Source organism: Eurytemora carolleeae, unplaced genomic scaffold (assembly GCF_000591075.1).
Source record: "Eurytemora carolleeae unplaced genomic scaffold, Eaff_2.0 scaffold1221, whole genome shotgun sequence".
Taxonomy (NCBI): domain Eukaryota; kingdom Metazoa; phylum Arthropoda; class Copepoda; order Calanoida; family Temoridae; genus Eurytemora; species Eurytemora carolleeae.
In genome coordinates this window covers 24,298-50,736 of record NW_019397211.1, presented here as the reverse complement: position 1 = coordinate 50,736, position 26,439 = coordinate 24,298, and the positions used below count along the sequence as shown (strand labels likewise).

At 34.5% G+C, this 26,439-nt stretch overlaps 4 protein-coding genes across 16 annotated transcripts; all 4 read right to left on the bottom strand.

Annotated features, from left to right (window-relative positions):
- Nucleotides 1–206: 206 nt before the first annotated feature.
- On the bottom strand, nucleotides 207–4,112 carry LOC111712757 (aryl-hydrocarbon-interacting protein-like 1). Its single transcript, XM_023487477.1, has 7 exons — nucleotides 4,020–4,112; nucleotides 3,218–3,325; nucleotides 2,654–2,719; nucleotides 2,237–2,326; nucleotides 1,640–1,711; nucleotides 895–954; nucleotides 207–312 (listed from the first exon to the last, which is right to left on the bottom strand). Exons 1-7 carry the CDS (start codon nucleotides 4,101–4,103, stop codon nucleotides 223–225), a joined length of 570 nt encoding a protein of 189 aa, XP_023343245.1. The 5' UTR covers nucleotides 4,104–4,112; the 3' UTR covers nucleotides 207–222.
- On the bottom strand, nucleotides 4,105–14,654 carry LOC111712755 (adenylyltransferase and sulfurtransferase MOCS3-like). 13 transcript variants are annotated; one of them, XM_023487468.1, is made up of 9 exons: nucleotides 14,520–14,654; nucleotides 14,127–14,252; nucleotides 13,771–13,807; nucleotides 13,147–13,237; nucleotides 12,473–12,560; nucleotides 11,543–11,640; nucleotides 10,845–11,055; nucleotides 9,121–9,721; nucleotides 4,105–4,294 (listed from the first exon to the last, which is right to left on the bottom strand). In XM_023487468.1, the coding sequence occupies exons 1-8, from the start codon at nucleotides 14,640–14,642 to the stop codon at nucleotides 9,164–9,166; spliced, it is 1,332 nt and encodes a 443-aa protein (XP_023343236.1). In that variant the 5' UTR covers nucleotides 14,643–14,654; the 3' UTR covers nucleotides 4,105–4,294; nucleotides 9,121–9,163. The 13 variants fall into 13 exon arrangements, with proteins under 13 accessions (XP_023343236.1, XP_023343233.1, XP_023343235.1 ...); XM_023487465.1 differs by having other exon boundaries at nucleotides 4,105–4,325; nucleotides 9,138–9,721; XM_023487467.1 differs by having other exon boundaries at nucleotides 4,105–4,318; nucleotides 9,138–9,721.
- LOC111712758 (UPF0488 protein CG14286) lies at nucleotides 14,647–15,417 on the bottom strand. Its single transcript, XM_023487478.1, has 2 exons — nucleotides 15,361–15,417; nucleotides 14,647–15,006 (listed from the first exon to the last, which is right to left on the bottom strand). The coding sequence occupies exons 1-2, from the start codon at nucleotides 15,406–15,408 to the stop codon at nucleotides 14,662–14,664; spliced, it is 393 nt and encodes a 130-aa protein (XP_023343246.1). The 5' UTR covers nucleotides 15,409–15,417; the 3' UTR covers nucleotides 14,647–14,661.
- Nucleotides 15,418–15,421: 4 nt separating this feature from the next.
- Nucleotides 15,422–26,284, bottom strand: LOC111712762 (polynucleotide 5'-hydroxyl-kinase NOL9). Its single transcript, XM_023487482.1, has 16 exons — nucleotides 25,973–26,284; nucleotides 25,475–25,566; nucleotides 24,300–24,350; nucleotides 24,076–24,166; nucleotides 23,823–23,876; nucleotides 22,717–22,809; nucleotides 21,096–21,202; nucleotides 20,460–20,581; nucleotides 20,291–20,368; nucleotides 19,536–19,701; nucleotides 19,263–19,366; nucleotides 18,107–18,270; nucleotides 17,721–17,839; nucleotides 16,538–16,600; nucleotides 15,846–15,925; nucleotides 15,422–15,587 (listed from the first exon to the last, which is right to left on the bottom strand). Exons 1-16 carry the CDS (start codon nucleotides 26,282–26,284, stop codon nucleotides 15,451–15,453), a joined length of 1,833 nt encoding a protein of 610 aa, XP_023343250.1. The 3' UTR covers nucleotides 15,422–15,450.
- Between the last annotated feature and the right edge of the window lie 155 nt (nucleotides 26,285–26,439).

Genomic DNA, 26,439 nt, shown 5'->3' with positions numbered 1-26,439 from the left:
ACAACAGTTCTTGTAGTAATAACTTAAAAATAAATAATCCTGGGATTAGATGTAATAAATAGCGTATTGCCGGTTCAACCAATTAGTTCTATTGTACGCGCTAAGGTAAGCTGAAGGGAAGTGGTTCAATTTAATCTTTATAGTTCAACTTCTTTTTAAATTGATTAAATCTGGTAATAAATTAACAGATGAACATTTTTAAAATAACTTGTTGACTGTGATCTATTTTCTAACCTTAAACAATTTGTTGCCAGCTTCCTTGAGAGCAGGAACTGAGTCTAATTTCTCATCTGCATCCATCTGCCAGGATTCCTATTCAAATTCATTAATTCATTTATTAATTAGATCATTCATTCATTCTTCCTTTAATTCATCCTTTCATTTATTCATTCATCCTTTCATTCATTCATTCATTCATCCTTTCATTCATTCATTCATTCATTCATTCATTCATTCATTCATCCTTCCATCTATTTATCCGTTTTCTCGTCTTTATAAAAACTCTAAAACTCTAAAAAAAGGGTCAAATTTCCAGAGAACTTCCATGTCAAGAGTGGAATATTTGATTCACAATGATAACCCAAAAAGCTTTGTCTGATCAAGTATGACCTGTATACACATGTTTCTATTTTTGAAAACTTATTATTTTCAATTTTGGGGTTTCTACACAAGTGATAAACGCATTTCTACTGCAGATATGGAGGAAATTTTGAGAATTGGAATTTTTTGAGCTAGAAATATTACGATATGATCCACAATATTGATCAGATAAAAATAATTAGGAATAAAAAAACAAAGATGACAGTGATTCACTCTACTTTGAGTTTTATCGTTATTTAAATTTGAATTTGTTTATTAAAATAAAAAATAAAACAATTTTCAGCAGATTACTACCTTTTCATATTCTGCTTCCACTGAAATCAATTCTATCACAAACTCTAAATCTTCCGGAGACTAAAATAATTTTGCATTTTTAAAAAGATTGTTTAAGGTGGGGGGGGGGGGGTGAACTTTGACACTTTGTGACTCCAAATTTTGTACAGGCTGCGTTTGGTCCAAAAAATTGAGATTGAAGGCTGAAATTTTGCATGCAGACTCTTATTTTGGTCGTCTACAAACTCTTTTAGGTTACTTAACAACAAAGACACTTAATCACCCTACAACGGGAAATATTAAGTGTGATAAATTCCCTCAAAATTGAATAAAACTAGATATGTTATTGTAATGGGTATCATGCGTGCGAAAAACTGTTAGCTGTTATTTTTACTTTTACTGGTTTGTTTTCTAGTTTGGTTTCTAGTTTGGTTTCTAGTTTGGTTTCTAGTTTGGTTTCTAGTTTGGTTTCTAGTTTGGTTTCTAATTTGGTTTCTAGTTTGGTTTCTAGTTTGTTTTCTAGTATGTTTTCTAGTTTGGTTTCTAGTTTGTTTTCTAGTTTGGTTTCTAGTTTGGTTTCTAGTTTGGTTTCTAGTTTGGTTTCTAGTTTGTTTTCTAGTTTGTTTTCTAGTTTGTTTTCTAGTTTGGTTTCTAGTTTGTTTTCTAGTTTGTTTTCGATCAAAATGAAAGTATTTTCACACCTCACTACGTTCTACTTAATAATTACTATATCTTATTATAGTTTAATTTATTTCAAAACTTTAACCTTCATTAGTTCATTTAAATCATCATATCCGAGCCCACCAGCTGCCATCGCCATACCACATACATGGGAGGACTAGAAATATAAAAACTTGCATGGCATGAATGACAATAATTATTACGAAACCAGTGCTCAGGATCCAGATCCGGATCCGTTGGATCCGGATCCAGGGGGCAAATTATCAACCAAAAACTGTAAAAAAAACACTTTTTGTTCTCTCAAAACCCAAATCTGAGTTAGTGAGAAAAAAAAGAGATTAAACAAATTTCCTGATTTCTGAATTCTGTTTTGTTAAAAAAAATCAATAAATCTTAAAGAAAGGACCTGGATCCGGATCCGGATTTGGATCCCGATCCATTTTTCCAGTGCGGATCCGCATCAAAAATAAATGGATCCTAAGCACTGTACGAAACCTTTCTCAAACTCATACTACACTAACTTAGCATAATAAAGAAATTTCAGGGTGAACAGAAAAAGAAGAATATTGCAAAAATGATTATCTGCATTAAATACAGGTATAAATTACTAGTTGTTAAATAATAAATTTGGGATTTTGAACAACTTCAAAATATAAAAATATTTTTAATGATTGTGTTTGACCTTATGACTGTGTTGGTGTCCAGGTTTCTTGGGTCCGAATGTATCCCGTAGGGTTTTAGCAACCAGGGGATAGGAGTGGGTGTATACTTTCTATACGGGGACAATTCTATTTCCAGATTAATCAATCAATCAAACTATCAAACTCAACCAGTTAACCAATCAATCAATCAATCAATCAAATATGTACTATTACTTGCTAGTTTGGAACTGGGTCGCTTTTACTTGAGAAAATTAAAATATTTTTGTATTTAATTTTTAGCTTTAAATTCATTTTAAAACTTGTTAGTGCAAACATTTCTTATATATTGGGGAGACAAGTTATCTCTTTTAAAGGGGGTAGGATGATTTAAACGGGGTGGGGGGATTTTGTTTCACTTTTTAAGTTTTAATAGTAGTTTTACAAATTAGAATTTATTCCTTGGTTTTGAAAGATGCCACTTCTCCGACTCTCATTGTTTTGATTGACATCTCCCAGCTCTCCAACTATTAACAAATTTAAGTTTTTTAAAGTTGTCTTTAAAAATTTCGATTGTTAAGAAATCTAGTAATTAATGAGAACAGGAAAAAATCTGTGAATTCTAAAATTTGAATGTGAAATAATGTACAAAAGAAAAATTTCCGCAGGTATAAGAAACAAAGAGGGGTCGCTAAGCTTCCTAAAAGCCTTGTTTATTTAAATTGTAAATATTTAGTCAGAATAGATTTTACTGGGTTACCTAGAAGTACCTTGGTATGTACAGCAATAACCAGAAAATAATAGAATAAGAAGACGACAATATAGCAAAACTTAAGTGTATTTGATGTTACAAAGCAAATAGTTTCACGCTTAATAGACTGTCTAAAGCTATAACTTGATTCTAAAAGTCGCTTTCTTGTTACAGAGTTTTCTGGTTATCACTATAGTTGGTAAATTACTCTACTCTTTACTCTACAGAGGTTTGGTCCATCACCATCACTGAATTTTAAAAGTTGGTAAATTACCTTGAATTTTTTCCCAAAAATTAGTTCCATTGGTTTCTCCCATTTTCTAGAATCATCTAGAATATGCTGGTTTTCATTCATTAACTTAGTGACAAAGTGGAACTTGACCTAAATACATTAATAAATCTTTCTTTAATCCAGATTTATTTCATTTTGCTGAACATTTCTTAAAGATTTACAAATTTAAAGAACAAAAGCATATTTTCGCCTCTTTTATGCTAAAGCTTGATAAACAATCCACAGATTAGGAAGTTAAAGATAAGTTAAAAGTTGAGATTTGTGTTTTGAAACCAAAAAGTTATTTTTAGAATGTTAAATTTGAAAGTTTTGCCCCATGGATTAGTGAATCTGCATAATTTGCGAATCCGGATACAGCCGCAGCGCTCTAACCTAACCTAACCTAACCCTAAATATACACTCAAATCAAATCAAATCATTCTTTTAGGGACGTCCTACACCCACACCCCAAAATTGAAGTGACTATACTAAATCAATAATGAAGTGAGGTCTTACGATTTGTAGTTTTTTTTTGCTAATTTCCACCTGGTTATTCAAAAGAGTCTACAAGAAATTTTAAGATATAAATCGACATTATTTATACTGTTAACAATAATAAAAAACGCGCGATAAAAATCGATGATTTAATCAAGAAAAAACTCGGCAAAACACAAAAAAAAACACTAAAAGCAAGCATTTGATTGCTAAAACTAAGATTTTAAGCCCCCCTCCCCCCTTCCACCTGAAACTATAAAGAATTACAGATGTTGTGGGACAAAATCTCGGTTATGGAATCTGAACCTACCTTCGTCCCATCAGTATACTCAGGTATATCTCCTCGTCCTGAGTGCAATATCTTCTTCTGTATTGGTAAATCAGGATCCGCCATATTTTCTGCAAAGAATATCACAGTGCTGATAACTAAATAAGGTCACAATGACAATATATCTTTAGAAATCCTTGTGAAATATTAACTCAACTGGTTTCCTGAGCTTGTTGTTTTAAATTATCAGGTAAGTGTTAAACATTTTATGGTGTCAAGGTGACTAACACGTTATTACTGCTTCATACCAAAATACTGTTTTGAATACTGTAGTCTGCATTCTGCATCCTATATTCTGTATTCTGTATCCTATATTCTGTATTCTGTATCCTATATCCTGTATCCTATGTCCTGTATCATGTATCCTATATCCTGTATCATGTATCATGTATCCTGTATCCTATTTTCTGTATCATGTATCCTATATCCTATATCCTGTATTCTAGATCCTATAGCTTGTATTCTGTATCCTATATCCTATATCCTGTATCCTATCGCCTGTATCATGTATCAAGTATCATATATCATGTATCAAAAATCATGTATTATATATCATGTATCCTGTATTCTGTATAAGTATTCTGTATCATGCATAATGTATTCTGTATTCTGTATCATGTACCGTAGATCATGTATCATGTATCATGTATCATGTAACAAGGAATGAGATAATTCTAATGAGCAACGATGTTCAGTTTGCGGAGACGAGTTTAGTGGGAGATATCCACAGTTTAGTGGAATTAGAGGGAAATTTCAAAATAATTCAGTTCATCCCTGGAACCATTCTTCCCCTGGGGGGGTCACTCTTCTTACTTCTACTCAAATAATCGGAGAATATAATAAACTTTTTGAGGCTTTATTTCAACCTTGGATCCGGAGCTACCGGAGATGAGAAAACGACCAAGCTTATACTGCTTGATTCACTTCTAAAAGTGACCTCTAAATAGAGGGATGGCACACTATAGGAGCGCATGTACTGGGAAGGCCTTGACCTTGTGGAGAAATGGAAAACCTTTTCACGGGTCAATACAGCAGTTGAGCAGGCAGGCGCAAGATACAGTGGAGCTCTGGAAGACATATGATCATAATCAAATCAAAATTAGAGAAATTGAAGATGAAGATTTGGCTGCAGTGTACCAGAGGATCATTTCGGGGGTAAACATCACTACAAATGATGTGAGGAAATACTTATACTCTTGCACCGGATTGTTTACTCAAGTTGTTGAAATCGACTTAATCGTCTCTCCCAACTACACCATCCCAAAAAATACCAGAATCAGTCCGTTATCCCTTTATGCTATGGCCACTGTGAACGTCTTGGGAAATGCAGCGACAGTTGAAAAGTACAAGGACACATTGATGAACTTACTGTTTTCTATCAGATTTCAGAGAGGAGAGAACCCAGCTCACCAGGACCAGTTGAAGAAGACAGCCAGGAAGACGAGGTCTAACTGGAATCATTATGCCTGGATGTCGAATATTGCTTGCCACAAACTGGATGATCTGTTGGCCGCATACGACTGGTACTTGTTCCTCAAAGAAATCGACGACCAGCCACTACCTTTTGGTACAGTGGCGACCCAGTGGAAGGACATGGGAGCGTTTCGGGACTTCTGCTTTATTGCAGAATTGTTTCCTGGTGATACTACACGACCAATCAGATGGATCCAGAATCCAGTTGTGGCCGATTCTGTGCTTGAAATGCATCTAATTACCACAGAAATCGGTAGTGTTGGAAGCTCATTTCCTTATTGTAAGGCAATGAAAATCTTCACTAAAAGTGACCTGTCCGTATCTGAGCATGCTATTATGCATGATTACATCCATGCTATGGGTGCCCTCATTGGGAACACTCGTTTGTGTAATAGTCGGTTTGTATCTAACAGCATTGCTCGCAGCGACGTCTGCATGGCCACGATGTGCATAATGGCGACTGGAGCCATGAAATCAGAGGTGCAACTCGATGATGACGACAGCAAAGTCATCAATGAAACCACAGCTAAAGCCCTCAGGTTAAGTGTACAAGAGGTGAACCAGATTCTGGACAATGTGGGGGTTTGGATTCAAACCTACAACAAGGATCCCTCTAGAGTTTGAAACTGGATAAAGTCTAGATTGACCTGCACCACCACAAAGCCGAGGACCTTTTCAGTCTTAGAACACCTGATGATCTCTCACCGCGACTGGAATGATTCTTGAGTCAATTTAGCCAAATGTCCGTTAATTAAACCTTTCTTTAAATTGTTAATTCTGAGTTTATTTGTATTAATCAGATTTAAACAATATTTGTCAGTTTTTGATATAGTTATTATGTAACAGTTCATTTTTACTATTACATATACCAGTAGATTCTGTAATTATTTTGCATTCTTTAAATCGCATACATTTTCTTAAAATTTGACAATTTTCAAATTTCATTGTCAGTTAAATTAGTAATTTAAATTATTTTTTATTTTTCGGAGATGAGAAAACTACTGAGGAAACTTCTGCTGAAGACCTGATAAATTGAATAAAAAGAAGAAGAATCTTGATGATAGCTCTGAAGATTCAGACTCTGTAGGTAATGAAGATGATTTAAAACCTAAAAGAAAGGTAGAGAAATTATTACTTAACAGTATTTTATAAACTCCACTCCCCTTTCCTTTCCAGAGATTTTTAATTTTTTTATCCAATTTTTTTTTCTTTTTGATGCATAATCTTTTTTTACATTTGGTGTGCTTTTATTGCCTTAAAGTGTTATACCGCAAATAAAGTATAACTCCATGAAATAATTTATTTTTGATATTATGGACGAGCTCTAGATCCAAGGTTGAAATAAAACCTGCTGCAGTTACTGCAATAAAGAGAGGAGAACCCTCTAAACCTGCTCCTCCTCCTCCCCCGCACCCTTGCCAAGTTTCAGCTCCCGGAGGGGTTTATAACCGTCCAGAATGATAAAACACGTAAAAAACGTATTTTTACCCGGACACAGCTGGTGTAAAGTTTACCAACGTTAAATCCTGTTGGGAGTATTACGATGAAGTGATAAAACAAAACAATTCTAAACAAGTAAATGATGCAGTTCTGGATGTTAAAAGCAGGTCTGAGAAAGGGATGAAACCGGCACAGAAACCTGTGATTTCCACAAAAGCCGAGAATACTTCTAAGAAGCGCAAACATGGTGAGAACAGTCCAAGGAAAACAGAAAGTTTAGAAACTCCAGGGTTTAAAGCTATGAAGTGCAGGTGCAGGAGATCATTTTATCAACCAATAGATAGGGGGAAATACAGGAATAAGGAGGAGGGGAGGGGGGGGGGGAATTTATGAAATTTTAATGCCTTCAACGAATATTTTCGAGTTAAATTGTTTCTTATGTTTCTTAATAAACCGTTTTAAAACTATTTTCCAAAACCATGAACATAAAAACTAAGGAAATTTTGAGTTATTTTCTCCATGTGGGAGTTAAACTCAAACCCTTTTCCCGCAAAGGAGATCAAACCATCACTCATTGTTAGGATTCCTTTCATTTTCATCCGGATCCAATTGTTTTGCTAATTTAAATTACCAAAAACAAAGCCACAAGCTGTGATTTTATAATCCCTACATCTTTTCAACCAGATATTGTAAACCGTTGATATTTCAAACTATGAATTCTGTTATATCAAGAAATCTGAGTTTGAAAGATATATAAATATATAAATAATATATTGAATTTTTTAGTAAATTCTGCGTGAAAGCTCAGCTTGTCGCTGTCGGGCAGAAGAAGGTTGTCGTTGTAACTTATTTTCCAATGTAAACAATAATCTAAACATATTTTTCAATCGGGAAAATAATTCATTTTGTTCATTTTTCTGTGGATAGTTTAAACATGCAAATTCTAATTTTAAAGAAAGCCTTGTGGGATAAATGCTTAAAAAACTCTCAAACCTTATTTTTTGTGAAAGTTAATGCATCTACATAACTGGCAGCAAGGTCAGAAATGTTTATTTTTACTTCTCTGTGGAAAATTATTGTTTTTTGACAGTAGGTCTGGTTCTCTGCTAGCTACCGGAGATGAGAAAACTACTGAGGAAACTTCTGCTAAAGACGAAGATACTTCTGATAAATTGAATAAAAAGAAGAAGAATCTTGATGATAGCTCTGAAGATTCAGACTCTGTAGGTGATGAAGATGATTTAAAACCTAAAAGCAATACGAGCTAGAGCTCCGGATCCAAGGTAGAAATAAAACCTCGAAAAGTTTATTATATTCCTTGATATTTTATTCTTTTAAGAATCGGGGATATCAATACTAGTAGAGTTAGATTGGTCCTGACTTTACAGTATCATGTATGATGTATCATGTATCATGTATCATGTATCATGCATCATGTATCAAACAAACAAACAAACAAACAATCAACCATCATTCCGTAGAAGTCAGGGCTGAGACCTCATCAAAAATAGCCACATTGGCTATTAATGTACCAATTGGTGACACACTGTCTAGTGTGGCCAACTGTCGAAGTACAGACCAATGACTAAAGTCACCGCCCAACTGCACACTAACAGTCCCCCAGAGTAGTCCATCTCGGTACTACCCCAGTATGAAGTTAATACAAAGCTTATTAGATTATTATTAGATAATGGTTTAAACATAAGATATAAGATTGTTTGACAAAAAAAACCCACCTTGAAAGCTCGCGCCCTACAGTTGACCTTCATGACTTTTAACCAGCCATGACTCCAATAACACTGCCATTTTCCTTCCTCTTTCAAGTAAGACTACTTGGTCTGACCCATCCCCCCCAAGATAAGCCCTGAGAATCTGCCATAGAGGTTTCTTACCATGAACGACATAGCTTGAGTGAAAATCTGCAATCCCGAAATCCCTACGCTGTGCCGCTACACATGAGCAGATAAGGACCATGTATCATGTATCATGTATCAAGTATTCTGTATCATGTATTAGTATCATGTATTATGTATCAAGTATTCTGTATCATTTATTATGTATAAGTATTCTATATCAAGTATTGTGTATCAAATATTCTGTTTAAAATATTCCGTATCATGTATTCCGTATCAAGTATTCTGTATCATGTATTCTGTATCTGAATCTGTATCTTGTATCTGTAACGACTAGAATCAAATTACTAAAAACAACTCTTAGTAGACGGGAAAGGTAGAGTCTACGGAGCGGGCCCAGGCATGCAACCCTCCAATTACATCTTTAATCTCCTTCTCTCCCTCCTCCCATTTCCAGTATTGATTAAGAGCAGCGCAAGCTATCTGACTATCATTCCCTCGGCGGCAAATACAAATTATCTTATTTGAACCAAAACTCGGAAAGTGTCGGCTTAGTGATGCCTCTGTTTGAAACTCATGTATCGGAATATTAATACTGCCAGGGATATTTCCCATTTCAAACTCTGTATCTGATCTAACATCAACCAGGATATGATCTGAACCCTCTTCTCTCATCCTGCTCAGCTCTTTCACAGATATTCTCATCCCATCATCCAGCAGTTTAAGTCCGGAATCCTTATCTGTTGCCTTAGATCCGCAGAACAGTTCGTAATCTACAAGTTTAGTGATATCTCCTCCCTTTTCCGTCCTGTTCCGTAGTTTGACCGTCCTAAAGGTTCCCTCCAGAGCATCTACCAGGAGAAGTTTCCCACTTAGTGAAGAAACTCCTTGAGTTAAAATCTTGATGGTTTCCAATGCCTAGAAAAACAAAATAATTTTAAACATTGCTTAAAAATAAGTGATTTAAAGGTTGCAAGCTCTCAAGCAAAAACCTATGAAAGTTTTGCCAATTTCTTCTTCAAAACCAAAGCTAACAAGTCCTTAATAGTGTTAAAATGTACATGTAAAGGGCTACAGAAACGCATAAGTGTTTAAGAGCGGTAAAATCAAAGCCCGCGAGGCGTTGCAACACTTAAATTCGATCCTGTCTTAAAAATTTATGAGCTGAATCTATGTGTGTAACTACAAAACAATTATGGACGGATATAACCACTAACCAGATTTAACTTTGTTAAAGATTGATAATAGTCGACCGACAATTATTCTTTGGCATAAGACAAGCAAGAAAAAAAGACAAGAGCGTTGATAATCAAATAAAGTTACATTTATTAATGATAAGACATAAAAAACATATTTTTGAATGATGGAATACAATCTTTTTATTCTAAACAAGGATTTCTTTCTCATGGTGGGGGTAAGGCACTGGATCATCTTCTCAAAAACTTTATTAATTGAAATGACAAGTATAAAATATACGAACTAAATAAATCAAACATACGATCAAATTTAGACATAAATTATACAACTAAGTGAATCTCAAATATAGAAAAAATAACAAATAAATGGAGTTTTAGCATATTGGGGCAAATGCAAAGAATGATTGGCTAGATGTCAAAATTATAGTTTTTGCTTTCGGGACCTAAAGAAAAACACAAATCAAGTGATATTAAAAATTAGCAAAACATGAGAGGGGGATGTATGAGATCAAATGAGATCAAATGAGATAAAATGACAGGTACATTTAGACTAGAATAAGCACAATATATTCCATAATGAAATTGAAAAAATAGAAATAAAATGCTGAAAATAAGATTAAAGAAAGGAACTGGATAATCCATTTAGTAACAAAAAACTTTACAAGAATGCGTAATTTCTTGTGGTTTAAGATTTTAATTTCCAAATATTTTTCAAAAATTTTTCGATGTAATTGATAAAAAAAGTTTATTTTGAAAAGTCGCCTTACCTAATAAGAAAAAGTATTTTTTTTTGATAGATTGTTTTATTCGAAATGTATAAAAAAAGCTTCCCAACTAATTTTCACCTGTAAAACCCCAATGAGCCCAGGAACAGCGCCGATAACCCCGCCATCGCTGCAGTTAGTAACCGCCTCCGCCGGCGGCGGAGTAGGGTACATGCATCTATAGGTGGGGCCACCAGTTAGATTGTACACAGTGAGCTGACCCTCCCAGCGCAGTGCGCTCCCAGATACAAGGCATTTATTTAACATCACACAAGCATCATTCAGCAAATACCTAAAAAGAAATTCTGTTTTAACAAATAATTAAAGTTTGTAATATCAAAGGTTTACACTTTACAGTTACACCATTAGAAAGAAAAATCTGTTTAAACAAATAATTAAAGTTTGTAATATCAAAGGTTTACAATTACACCATAAGGTTGCGAAAAATTTGGGTATTAGAAAAATTTAGGTTGTAGCAAAAACTCAGCTCCTTTATAGATAATTCAAAAAAAAGATGCCCCTTATAGATTAAAAGAATATAGGTGCAAAGTTAGCACCCTTTATCTCTATTATTACAAGAGTTATTACAAACTCCAGGAGACTAGTGAGGTCCTTTGAATTCAAACTTGAAGCTTCAATGAGATTTCTTAATGTCTTTCGACAAATAAAACTCTTAGAAGTATGAACAGTTTTTAATGGCACAGGAAAACAAGCAGAATTTACTGACTGGAAAGTGTATTCATATCAGCTCAAAACGGAGTAAAAAAAAATATAACAACCTAGTGGGAACATTGTCTGTGCAGTCCAGAACGATATCAAACTGTTTAATAATCTCCAGAGCGTTGATACTTGTAAGAGCAGCGTGAATTGGAACATACTGAACAAAATTATTAATTATATCAAAGTCCAGATTGTTTTAGTGGTGTAACAAGTGTGTGTATGTGAACAGTATTTTGTGCTTGAAATAAAGGTCGAGTGTTCGAAACTTTGAACCTAGGGTTAAGACCATTTAACTTTATTTAAGTTCCGGATCCTGGATCCACACTGGAAAAAAATGGTTGCGGATCCAGATCATAAACATTTCTTTAAGATTCAAGATTTTTCTTCTTTTTCTCGTTATTTTTATGCTAACACTTGATGAACCTTTCAGGGATAAGGGCAATTTTGTTTATCAATTTTTTTCAACAATTCAGATTTGGGTTTTGAGAGCAAAAGATTTTTATTTCAGTTTTTGGTTAACGTTTTCCCCCTTGGATCCGGATTCTAAGCACTGGTAGAGTCGAAAAGTACTTTAATTTTCGATCCAAAGTTTTCTTTACAGCTTATAAAAATGCAGATTAAATTTACCAAATTTACAAAAACCGGCCAGCACAAACGAGCCGACTAAAACGTTAGATAAAAAAACAGTGTCCACTTAAGTAGAAGAGAATACTATTTAAAAAAATGCAATGCACAATTCAGAGAAGGGAAAATAGATTTTTGATGATTCGGAGAGGAAAAATAAATTATTGGACATAAAAAAGTCAATTTTTTAAAATTCTTTTTGATACTTTTTGCCTAAAAATGTTCCCTAAAATCATTTATTTTCTCCAATACTGCGAAAAAAAACCTCTACAAATTTTTTTGCACTCCGCTCCGCGAAGTCTCATTTTTACCCATTGCCTTGATCATGATCTAGTATGATCCGCTTGAGATCCTGATATCTGTACCTCTGTATCTGGGTTTAAGGCTGCTAAAGATTTAGCAACGCTGACACACTTGAGCTCCCCTACCCTAGTCTCGGTATGCAAAATCTGCCTGAACAAAATATACATTTTACTTTCAAGATGTGTCCAGGAGTCAATATAATTCTATGGACATGTATTAACATTAAAGAGACTGTCAACCATCAATGACACCCCGCTACTCCCTTTGGGGATGGTGCGGTGATGTGGGCTCTTCCCAAAACTCTCTTCGGACAGATGGGTGACTGTTTTATTTATTTATTTATTAACATTAAAGAGACTGTCCACTCAACTTGAAATGGACATGTATTAACATTAAAGAGACTGTCCACTCAACTTGAAATGGACATGTATTAACATTAAAGAGACTGTCAACTCAACTTGAAATGGACATGTATTAACATTAAAGAGACTGTCCACTCAACTTGAAATGACTTTCTACCTTTCACCAGTTGACCCTCAATTTTCTTGGTTACATACTCGTTTCACAAAAATACCCTTTAGCCCTTTGTTTGAAAAAATTTATCAATTTAATTCTGGGTTTTCTTTCCTACATTGTATATTTTAAAGTCACTTTTTAAAATCTTCCGAAAGAAAACAAAAACTTCTCCTATATTTTTGTTAAATTTTTTTATTTAAAATTATCAATAATATCTCACCTATGCAAGTTTGAAATTTCGACAGTATCATGATCAACCAATCCTATCCGTCCAACCCCTGCTCCAGCTAGATATACACCAGCAGGACACCCTGAAATAGTATTATATTAATCAATCCTATCCGTCCAACCCCTGCTCCAGCTAGATATACACCAGCAGGTCACCCTACAATAATATCATGATCAATTCTATCTGTCCAACCCCTGCTCCAGCTAGATATACACCAGCAGGACACCCTACAATAATATCATGATCAATTCTATCTGTCCAACCCCTGCTCCAGCTAGCTATACACCAGCAGGACACCCTACAATAATATCATGATCAATCCAGCCCATCCCCACCCCTGCTATCAACTCCTAGTATCATGAGCAATTTATTTGTTTATTTAAAAAAAACTGATGGGGGTATTCTGGTCCCCAGACAATTCACAACCATCAATAATGAGCAATTATTGTGCGTTTACACTCACTCTTACTCAATATTTATTCATTCTCACACCTTAATGACAAAATTCTAGTTCTTATTGTGTTACGTTCTTGTTAACATTGAAAATATCATATGTGTAGCATACAAAAAAAGTAAAAATCTCAAGAAAAGGGTATTTAATGTTATAATTCTTACCTAGTCCCCCGCACCCAACTATCAAAACAGAACTTCCCTAGAAGAACAATTTACGTTAATTGAGAAGAACTGTTTTTCCTTTATGGAACTGGCTTTGTATTTTTATAAAAAGCACATCTGATTCACAACGGTAAAAAACCTTTATTTGATCAAAAATGTGGAAGATATTGTCGGATTTTATAAAGCAAACATCCAAAAGTCACTTTGAAGATAACAAGTTATTAAAAAAAATTCAACAAGAATATTATGGACACCTCATAACTTCTTGATTAGACAAAGCTTTTGTAGGTACCGTTGTGAATTGAACAAACTACTCTACACTCTACAGTATCTTTAATAATGTCTTTTTTTCTAACCTTCAATTTTCTCTGTGATTTGACCCTGAACTCGGGAAGGATGATTTGCCTGGAGAACTTTGCAATATCCTTATTATTTAGCTCAGGTTCCTTGTCCATCTCCGGCAAGTTGGTTCCAGAACAATCCTTAGCAAGGGTGTATATTTTTCACCATTTTACCCCCCCCCCCCCGGGGGGAATTATTTTTGATGAATGGGGGAGTGAAAAATGGGACATCAAAAGGAAAGTTTATTCATTCTTTTTGATACTTTTTACCCAAAAATCATTTATTTTCCCGAATTCAGCGAAAAACACATAAAAAAATTATGTGGCTCCGCGAATCAATATATAACTTTTAGGGACAATAACGGATTTTCTAATGGGGGGAATTGCATTTTAGGAAAATATACACCCCTGAACCTTAATACACTCAACCCGCTCATATGCCAGTAATCTATTTTCTAGAACTTCTATTCGACTGTTTTTTTCTGCCAGCTGATGCTTTAAATCTGATATTTCTTTCTCCAGCTCCTCCATTTTGTTCTGAATAAAAATATCACTGTTTAATGTTAAAGGAAAATTTAAATTCCGTTTTGGCCCTTTCTTCCTTCGATCCTGATATAGCGGCACTCTTTTTTATAAAGGATGGTTTTTCAGATTTTGTATTACCCTCTGTAATCTTTACTTTACTCAAATCTAGTTTCGACGATTTTTCATCCACAGCCATTTTAGCACGATAATCACCGTAGTTAGTTCTCATTATTTGGCGGATTTTCACAAGAGGAGTTAGAGGATTTTTCAGTTTTTTGATGTACTGTTTTATTTCGGCAGCTTTCTTCTCAGATAGTTTTCCAGATTGTAAACTCAATTCAAACTGTTCTACACACCACATTATCTCAGCCTGGAAAAGAGGCAAAAATTGAAGATTCCTATTTTTTAATTCTCATTTAAAGAGATGGTAGACGCAATTTCAACTGACCTTCCCTTTAAAATGGCATGTCTGTTTCAAACCGATTCCCCTTACCAAAATAAGAATAATTTTTTTTTAAATTTTGGTATTGTAACTTGCGAATTTGTCGTAGAAAAAAAATTAATATTTTTTCAGAATTTTAACACTTTTTTCAATAAATTCAACATTGTTGATTAATTGTCCATCAGGCGACAGGCATGGTGCATGGAGGGTCACTTGTATTTACAACGTCAGTTCCATAGATATTTGTTTTCGTATTTCTAATTCAATTTTTATGCTTTTTTCCTGTAACTGCATTTGAGCAACTTCTGGATCTGTATCGGAATCTGCCATTTTCTTCTGTAACCTTAGAAAATGTATAAAAAATATTAATAATTATTGGCTGAACTGTCCGTATCTATGGTTCCTCTGCCAAGGTAGAGAAAGCGGGTTCCCTGGTTCCTCGCAGATATATGGAGACGGAACCTTCTGCTGAGAGAATAAAGCTCCGGGAAGGGTTAAACATCCACCAACTGAAAAATATCAAATAAATATAAAAAAATTATTTCACCTTTTTACTGTCAAATTTTCAATTTAATGTGCCAAGTAAACCAGAATGATCGATAAAACTCTTTTTTATTCGTTATATAATAGAACAAATAGTTTTTTAAACGCTTTAGTATCTATTAGAGTACCAATGTAAAACTTGCTAACATTCTGTAAAAAGAGTCAATTAAAATAACAATGACGGGTTTCATTCATCAGATTGATCATTAAATTCCTCTCTATACCTATGCAATTAACTGTTTGAAGGTGAGCCTCTCCTATATCTGTAGAAACAAAAATTAATCTCTTCTCCTCATCAACACCCCTGAACACAAAGTTTTAATGAATGCAATATAACAGGTTCCTAATCTATTCATATACCTTGCTTGTCTGTTTCTTTGTTTGTTTGTATTCAATAAACGTAAAAACAGCTGATCAGATCGAGCCCAACGAGGTAACTCACATGTCCATAAGGGGAAGGTTATGGATGATCAGGCTTTTAAAAATTTGTCTTCAAAAAACTTTGATTTTCATCCACGAAAAAACATGATGAAATACGCGAACTTTTTTTGTTATTATTTTCTATTTTACGAAGATAAAATGCTCACCGATAGAGCCACAATTCACAATTAAAATAGAAGATGGGCGTGAAGCGCCCTGAAAGCCTAGTCTTCTAAATCATACTTCACTTCCAAATTGAAATATTCTTATTTGTAAATAAAAATTTTTTTTTTTTTTTAATATTTTTAATATAAGAACCGAAATAATTTGATTTTTTATTTCGATCGATCATTGACTTTCACAGAGATAAAGGATAATTAAAGGTTTTATTTTATTTTTTTTCGTATGATTGACAAAATAGTCACTTCAAAGAATTAATCAGTTTTTAATCGTTGCAGTACAGTTTGAACTGATAATTGTTAGAAAATATGTTTACCTGACAACACCAACACCGAGGCTTTCGACTACAGGTGAATTGTTTAGTACAGAATAATCATCACTAAATAGGAAATTAAGAGATATGTTTTAAATATCTTTAAAGAAGATTTTTCTAGTAAAATTATTAAGATTTAGTGGTTTAATGTTAATTTTCAGTGTGATTTGTTTAAAGGTTAATAATACGGTGTCATAGATTGAGATCAACCGGTATGATTATATGATAGAATATGGTCAAATGGGTTGATAGTGTTTAGTGTGATTTATGTGCATGTTCAATAGAATTATATGGAGTTGATTCCCTGCATTCAACATGAATGACTCATGTTTATAGCAGTTATTGAGAAGCAGGGGTGTATATTTTTCTGTTTCCCTTCCCCCCCCCCCAGGGAGGCTAAAAATATCAGCTTTCTTTCAGTTTGGGGAAAAAAATGAAGAAAAAAGGAAAAAGGGGGAAAGGAAGGGGAAAAGGGGGAAGGAAAGGGGAAAAGAAAAACGGAAAGAGAGAAGGGTAAAAGGGGGAAGGGAAGGGGAAAAGGGGGAAGGGAAGGGGAAAAGGGGGAAGGGAAGGGGAAAAGGGGGGAAGGGAAGAGGAAAAGGGGGAAGGGAAGAGGAAAAGGGGGAAGGGAAGAGGAACAGGGGGAAGGGAAGGGGAAAAGGGGGAAGGGAAGAGGAACAGGGGGAAGGGAAGAGGAACAGGGGGAAGGGAAGGGGAAAAGGGGGAAGGGAAGGGGAAAAGGGGGAAGGGAAGGGGAAAAGGGGGAAGGGAAGGGGAAAAGGGGGAAGTGTAAAAGGGGGAAGGGAAAAGGGAAGAGAAAAGGGGGAAGGGAAAAGGGAAGAGAAAAGGGGGTAGAGGGAAGGGAAAAGGGGAAGAGGAAGGGGAAAAATGGGAAGAGGGAAGGAAAAAAAGGGAAGAGGGAAGGGAAAAAAGAGAAGAGGGAAGGGAAAAGGGGCAACATGGAAGAAAAAGGAGGCAAAAGAGAAGGGAAAAGGAGGAAGGGAAAGGGGGAAAGTGAAAGAGGAAAAAAAAATTTGACAGAAAAGTATTTTGATGTTGTGGATCCGGGTTTTAAGCACTGATAAAACTGATAAAATCTGACTGTAAGTGAAGAAAGGTGGGTCCACAATGTTTGAAGTATATTCATTCCTTCAATGTTAGTTTCCATTTTGTTCTCTAAATATTCCTGTGTTTGGGCCTCATAATTTTCTCCTCGTCCACCCTACAGAGATCTACAGGTTTCAAGAGCAAAGCAGCGAGCAGCCCGTTATTAGGAACACGCGCGTGCGCAACATTTAGACAAACCTGGCAGCACGAAAAATATACAATATTATTAAATAAAATATATATTTTGTAAAAATGTTAGGCAAAAACTTAAATTAGTTTAGAATTTGTGAAATCATTCACAAAATGACCCAATTTTTCCCTGTTTTTTTTGGTTTCAGAAATGATAAATAACTTTTTAAAGAAAAAAGAATTAATTACGGCTGAAATTTGAAAATTCTGAACTATTACTCAATCTTGGAAAATGTTTAAAAGTTGCATACCATCCATCTTCCATAGATGATTTACCTGGGAGAAATGAATTGAATGAACTGGAATACTAGTAATCCCTCCTCTTCTACCGAACCAGGACAAGGTTTGAATATCCCGGAGAACTCCGGGTTCAGGTATACCCCAGGAATCCCTGCTCCGCATATCCTTAGCAGATCTACTCTCAGGGACAGCACTGAACTCTAGACAAGGACAGATTATATATATATATATATCTATATATATTACTGCACTCTAGACAAGGACAGATTATATATATATATATATATATTACTGAACTCTAGACAAGGATTAATAATTCTATGGGGTTTTTAAACGCGACCTTTAAGAGAATATTGACTTAATTTCAGGCAGCCCTCCATTAATGGAGAGGTATGTCCATTATCCGATACACAACCGTACTGAATAAAGAATACTGATATAGGCTTTAGCTGATCAAGAACCTTAAAGATATCGTTATTTTTCTCGATTGAAAAAGCATAATTCTGACAAATTGCCTTCATTGTTTCTACAGCACAGATATCATAATTCTGACAAATTGCCTTCATTGTTTCTACAGCACAGATATCATAATTCTGACATATTGCCTTCATTGTTTCTACAGCACAGATATCATAATTCTGACAAATTGCCTTCATTGTTTCTACAGCACAGATATCATAATTCTGACATATTGCCTTCATTGTTTCTACAGCACAGATATCATAATTCTGACAAATTGCCTTCATTGTTTCTACAGCACAGATATCATAATTCTGACATATTGCCTTCATTGTTTCTACAGCACAGATATCATAATTCTGACAAATTGCCTTCATTGTTTCTACAGCACAGATCTGCAAGAATCTTTTGTAGAAAACACACAATTCAAACAAATTATAAGAGTAGCATAGATATTTTGTTCATTATTGATTGTAAAAAGTCATTTGAAATTGCACCTCCTTCTTTTAGCTCTTAAAGCGTCATCAACGATTCACAACAGTACTCTTTAATCAAGGTATTATTCATATAACAGTTGCTGGTACTATCTGTTACATGTCAATCTAAATGTTTAGGTAAAACAAATGAATTTAGGGGGGACATCAAACCAGACTCTAAGGCGTGCCTTCCTTTCACTCCCCAAACCCTAAGTGACAGGTCTAAAGGTTCTTTAACAAAAATACTCTTGTTTTACCTAGCAGTGAGTATCTGAGAGGTTTCGGAATTTTACTCCATGATGAATTTGTTTCACTCACGTAATCAGAGCTCAGGGAGCAGGAGAAATTTTTCTTGGAAAACCTAGAAAATATCAATTTTAACCATTGTAAAAAATATCAACTTGGCAATAACAAATGCAAGTTTTAAAAATTTGCCAAACGAAAAACAAAGATTATAAGATAAACTTCTGTGCTAAGTTGAAAAAAAACATTTTGAATAAATTAAACCACTGTGCTCAGTTTAATACGACCTTGAATATAATTGAACCACTGTGCTAGGTCGAATAAGACGAATGACATCTGTAGTAAGAAGACAGCCCAGCCCCTGTGCCCAACCCATTGTATTAGCCAGTAGAGGTAGAGATCCATACTCTTCAGCAAACTTCAACAGTTTCTTTACACAGTGTATGTAACGACCTGGAATATTAAAGTAAAAATAAGGGTGAGAGGGAAAATAGGACGAAGATGACAAAGAGGACAAAGAGGACATTGACAAAGAAGATAAAGAGGACATTGACAAAGAAAGAGGACAAAAAGGACAAAAAGTTAAGATAAAAACAGTTCTTAAGAGTACAACAAGTACAAGGAATACAAAGAGTACAAAAAGAATAAGAGTTCATTGAGAAGAAAAAATGGGAGATGAGGACACAGTAAAGAGATAATAAATCATCAGGAGTACAGAAATTGCATGCAGTACTTTCAATTTTTTTTCGTCCCTTGCAGAAATAAATATGAATTTTGATGCATTTTTTATTGTGATATATTGACAAAAACAAAAATCTCAAATTTATTCAATATTTTTTCACTAAACGAAGCCCAGGGACCGAGATTAATGAATTCTAGTGGCCACTAAACTACTTACTACCGGTTAAAATCTTGAAACACCGATTCAAAATTAAAGATTCATAAGAATTAAGGTAATTAAGGTTCTCTGAAACAAGTTTTATACACGGTTTAACCCGCAGGACTTTAACTAGATCTGATTATTGATAATCAAAGTAAATACCTGGATTATTTGAAACATTTATATCTCCGAAATAAATGCTTTTTGTCCATTCCGTCTCAGGCTGACAGAAACTAGGACCTGCAATAAGTTGAGTCAACTAGTTAAGGGATATGACTGATAAATTAACAATTTTACATAGTAAAGGTTGACTGATTAATAGTAAGTATACCTAGTAAAGGATGACTGATCAATGATAAGGATAAATATCCTGGAAGACCGAACTCCCTCTGACCAGGATCTAGGTCCAGGTAAAGAACCTTCCCCTCCTTGACCAGCCTATTCGTCAACCATCTGAATACACAGTGTCCTGCTGATAAAAAATCCAACATGATTTCAGCAAAGTCAAAGATTCATGAGGATTAGAACTAGTAAAGCAGAATTTGAACAATTTAATAAATTGGGTCCCTTGAACATGGTTTAGTACAGGGTGTCTCAAATCATATTGGATCGTGTTATAGCTTTTAATTGCGATTTCTGGGACTAATCTGAAAATAACAAATAATTCAAAAAAAATGTATGTGGCTAATATAAAGATTTGCATGCAGAAAATACTAGGTTTTTCGAGTATTATGTGCGTATTTTGGCGTTATAAGCTTGGAGATAATCTAATATGATATGGGACTCTCTGTAGAATCAGCAATATAGCCGAATATTAAGAATTGAAACTAATCGTTACAAATTTAAACCTAGAAATACATTACTCCAGGACTTTATAGTGTCAGAGTCCCGTTGTTGAAAACGCAATATAAGTGTGACATCCCATCTTTCTTGAAATCTATAATTCTATGCTGTGATTGTTATCTACCTGAGAAATGATGATTTCCCCACCCCCTTCCCCCCTGCCACGAGAAGACGGGGCTGCTCCCCCTCCCTCCTCACCAGCTGCATACTGGTGTGAGACACGCCCCACTCCTTTAATATAAAATAATAAAAATTGTATTTTTTAACAATTAAAGGGATTTTACACGGATCAATGAAGGGATATGTAAGATGATTTTAATGTATCTTAAAGGGATTGTAAGCGTGATTTCAAGTGGCCTTCCAATAGCAATACTAGACTTATAACAGTACCCTTAAACCTTAATCTAATTAAAAATGTGGCAGATAACAAAAGCATTGATATCGAATTCATACTTGATCAGGCAAAACTTTTAAGGGTACCGTTAAAAATCGAGCATTGCCATCTTTGCCCTATGCTCACTGGCAATGATCTTCTTTCATATTTAACAAAGATATTTTTTTATGATACTTTTTAACTGTGGATTCCTTAAATAATGACTTGAGTGATTACACAGCAGAGACAAAAATGGAAATGACAGAATTCTACAGGTTGGTTTAATTGGTGAATTTATGTTATTGTATCACTGGTGTGATAATTAAAACATCTCAATCTTTTGTCTACGTTGGCCATTCAGTAGTTTAGCCATTCATCTAGTTTATTCTTGAAACTATTCAAGTTCTCTGCATTTTTCACATCTTGTGGGATTTCGTTCCACATATTAACACATCTTGTGCTAAAAAAATTTGGATATATTTCAGTCTTTACAGCTGGAACTTTCAAGTTTAAAGGATCACTTGACTGCCTGGTTTGAATACCCCTTCCTTCTTCTGGTACATACGCAGAGCTGAACCATTTGTTTTTGTCCGCATGGTCTTGTCCATGTAGAATTTTCCAGACTTGGATCATATCTCCTCGCTTTCTTCTGTTCTCCAGGGAGATCAAACCAACCTCTTTCAGGGTATGATGCTATATCGATAGGACTAAAGGCCGTTTGGGAGTACAATTGCACTAAGTCAGCTGTTCACATACCGGTTTTTAGTCCATTTGAACATTAGTACATCATCATATACTTTCATGTGTAAAAATTCTTTAAACTTGATAGGAGGTGATTTTTAGAAAATTGACAAATTAGTTCAATTGAACAAATATTTGTTCAAAAGGACAATAGTCCTTTTGAACCTTAGTTCAAATGAACATTAGGCTAAACGAACGTTAGAACAATCGATCATTAATTTGAGGGGTCACTCAAAATAACGTTGACAGTCTCTTTCAAAGAAATCGGTTCCCACTAGGGTTCAAAAAAGATGTTAATTACTTTCCCAAAGGCATTTTTCCAAGCGGCAACTTCCCAAGGGTATTTTCCCAAGGGTCAACTTCCAAAATGTGGAATTTCCAAAGCCGCAACTACAAAGTCATTTAGAGGACAAATAAATAGCAGTATCGAATTGTTCCTGCTTATCTTTATTTTTTTGAGAATCTTTCGAATACATATTGGCGGCAGATTACTACGAAAAAATTTGTTTATATTTGCATTTAAAAAAAAAAGCTTTCACACCCACAAGGATTTTTATTTTCGATGCATCCTCATTCCCAAAAAACCTTGATTTATATGATTTGAAAATATCAACTCAGATGATTGACCTACCTCCCCTTGCTTCCAGAGCTTGGTAGAGACCCTGTCTGGTCTGAAGAGGGTGATATCTAGACACTTCTCCACATCCTGCAGCTCATCAACATCCTTAACCATGAGATACTATTTACAGGATGAAGATTTAGATTCAAGTTTGAATAATATACCAAAATGATAAAATTTTATTATAAAAACAGACGTGTTTCTTGTATTTTGATCAGAATAAATTTTTTCCAAGAAAGATGAATCCTTGGTTCTTAAAACTACGTTCAAACCCAGTGCATAGGATCCATTTAAGTTGATGCGGGCGGATCCTGGATCCGCACTAAAAAAATTAATCAGTTCTTAAAGATTTACTGATTTTTTAACAGAAGAATTTTTAAATTACTAGCCTTAGAGGGCGCTTCGCGCCCATCTTCTAAATTAATTGTGAACATGTTCTCTTTGTGTACATCGTAAAACAAAACAAAAATAATTTGAGGATTTTCACAAAAAAATTTAATGAAAATCGAATTTTGATGGAGACAAATATTTGAAATTTTGATTATTCATAAACCTTCCCTGGGGTCCCTGGATGTCCCACAAAAAATTTGGGCCCGATCGGTTCATCCGTTTTGACGTTTATTGGATACAAAAACACAGACAAACAAACAAACAGACAGACAAGCCAAATTTATATATAGATTTTTCATCTTTTTTTCGTCATTTTTATGCTAAAACTTGATGAACAATCAAGCGATAGTGAAAATTTTGATAATCTCTTTTTTCAACAGTTTAGATTTGGGTATTGAGAGCAAACGATGTTTGTTCACAATATTTGGTTGATATTTTGCTCCTTGGATCCGGATCCTAAGAACTGTTCAGTGTTCATAACTATTCAAAATTATGATCGGTTTGGTAAGATTTTGTAAAATTTTTCTCCTATTTGGAATTTCTACCAAATTTGGTGGTAAAAACTATCATATAGGTCAAATAAAACAGAGACGGTATTCTAAATTATATTAATTAACATATTATAGAATAGTATGTTGTTTACTCTAAATACATGTAATACTAGTCGATGTTATTTAATTACTAAATATTATGAAAACTTTAGTCATAATTAAATAAACTGAATCTACCTGACTGCTGAGATCTCTTCCAAACAAATTTATTTTCTCCGCTTTCTTTAAATTCTGAAACAAGTGTCAAATCAATTACATTTATTACCTTTGTCAAAGAAAAAATGTTAAAATATATCCTTGGACTCATTGAATCGAAAATTGTACGTAGATATCAAAAATGGTCTAAATCTTAAATGTTTTTTTAAAAATCTACATTGTTCTACTTAAGCTTAAATTGAAAAGTACAAGTGTATTTAGAAATCTGACTTACCTTTTTTAAATATTCCATCCACGGCTCAGTGAGTTTTTTTGCGATAAACAAAATACTCGAGTTTAAAGTTGATGCATTGATTATCCTTTCACTGTGACAAAAATTACATTTACAAATTTTAAAATGATACAATTTAATAAATTCATTTTTAAGTAAAAGAAATCAGATTGAAACTTGTCTCTTTGTAGTTTTTTTTTTTTTCATAAAAGTTTGTTAAAGATTTCCTTGCTAGTCGATCCTCTAACTCAGCATCAGAGTTTCCTTCCTTGGTTCCACTGAACAATATTAAACATTCAAATTCAGACCTGGGGGTTTATATTTTCCTGAAAAATCATCCCCCCTTTAAAAACAATTNAAAACAAATAATTTTAAGGGGAAAATAAATAGACGGATCTTCAGAATACCACCTACCCCTTTCAGGGGGAATTTCTGAAAATATACACCCCTGAATTCCTGAAAATGTACACCCCTGAATTCCTGAAAATATACACCCCTGAATTCCTGAAAATATACGCCTCTGAATTCCTGAAAATGTACACCCCTGAATTCCTGAAAAATATACACCCCTGAATTCGGAACTTCAAGAGAATCTACTGAAATACAGATTTCCACAAAGGATGAGACTGAAGACTGGAAACCCTTAAGATACGGTTAGAAGATTTCTGCCTTAATTAACATATTTTGACATTTTGATACAGTCGTTTCTGATGTCTCATCTTTTGTGGGTAACCCTGTAATTCGGTGCATAGGATCCGGATCCAAGAGGCAAACTATCAACCGAAGCTTGCTTAAACACATAATTATGCTCTCAAAATACAAATCTCATTTTTTAACCATTAACAGATGAGTGAAAAATTTTAATCTCTAAATGGCCCATTAAGTTTCGCATAGAAATAGCCAAAAAAAGATGAAAATATTTCGAAATCTATTCAGGATCCGGATCCATTTTTTAGGGCAGACCCAGGATGAGGATCTGCATCAAAATGAAATGGATCCTAAGCACTGCTGTAAATCGGAATACAGAATAGACATATTCTCAGCAAAATAAATACAAGATGATCAAATTTAGGCCGGTTTTCCGCAATAAATCGAAATTTTGTTCTGAAAACATAACTTTGAAAATTTTATATTTGGTAAAGAACCCGTAAGAAGTAAGACATTTTGTAATAATTGCCTAGGAGCAGGATATAAAGTCCGATTGTCGAAATCTCTTTCCGGAGACTTGGAACCTCTGAAAAGTGGCCTCCGTCGGCTCCGATTTTTTATCTCTGGACTCGTTGTGCATAAATAGCCCAATTTTTTAATAATACTCCCAATGACCCCTAGAATACGCTAAAGAACAAATCGAAATTTTGTTCTGAAAACAAAACTTTGAAAATTTTATATTTGGTAGATTTACCTGATGCTTAGGAGGGAATATCCTCTAGGTGAATATATAGAAGTATATTCATCTCTTGGCTCCAGCTCATATCCTTGAACACTCACTACTCCCTTCAAATACAAGGATAAGGGTTTCTCCGAGTATTAGTGTGCCGTTAGTGATACACAAATGTACAATTTAAATGTAAATCAATAATAGATGTCAGAAATAAATCACGAGTCAGTTTCGAGAAAATCCGTAAATGCACAAATTAAAATTTCAATGAGAGAGACAAAACCTTCGGGAAAAAAATGCAATTTTTTTAATTACAGAAATTAAGTAATGTTAAATCAACAAGAGTTGAATCATTCTTGTAAACATTTAATCCTTTTAAAGGAAATTATTGCCGTCACAACAATTTGTACAGAGTTAAATAAATTTGATCCCATTAAATGATAACATGGTAACTAAAACTAAATTATAAGAAAAAATAAAGGATCTGCAACCCAAAATTCTTGACAATATTTTTCTGTATACCTTGAGAACTTTGATCTGCATTGAACCCTTGAAGAAGAACTCTGCCCCGACCTTGAACCCTAAGAGAACCCTGTCCTGGTCTAGCATCCTGTGCTCCAGAATATCACTAGGATTGAGTACAACCTCCTCCTCCTCTTCTTCTTCTTTCTCCTGACCCTCCTCCATATCGGATGGATCAGTCAGAGCAAAGCTTGTTGTACTCACGTCTCCTATTCCGTCCTCTGATATGTAAAAATCCTCTTCTCGAGCCTCCCCGTCCTTGATACCATTATCTTCAACCGCGACCTTCCGCTTTTGTCTCGATGAAGACATGAAAATTTTGATAATCTCTTTTTTCAACAGTTTAGATTTGGGTATTGAGAGCAAACGATGTTTGTTCACAATATTTGGTTGATATTTTGCTCCTTGGATCCGGATCCTAAGAACTGTTCAGTGTTCATAACTATTCAAAATTATGATCGGTTTGG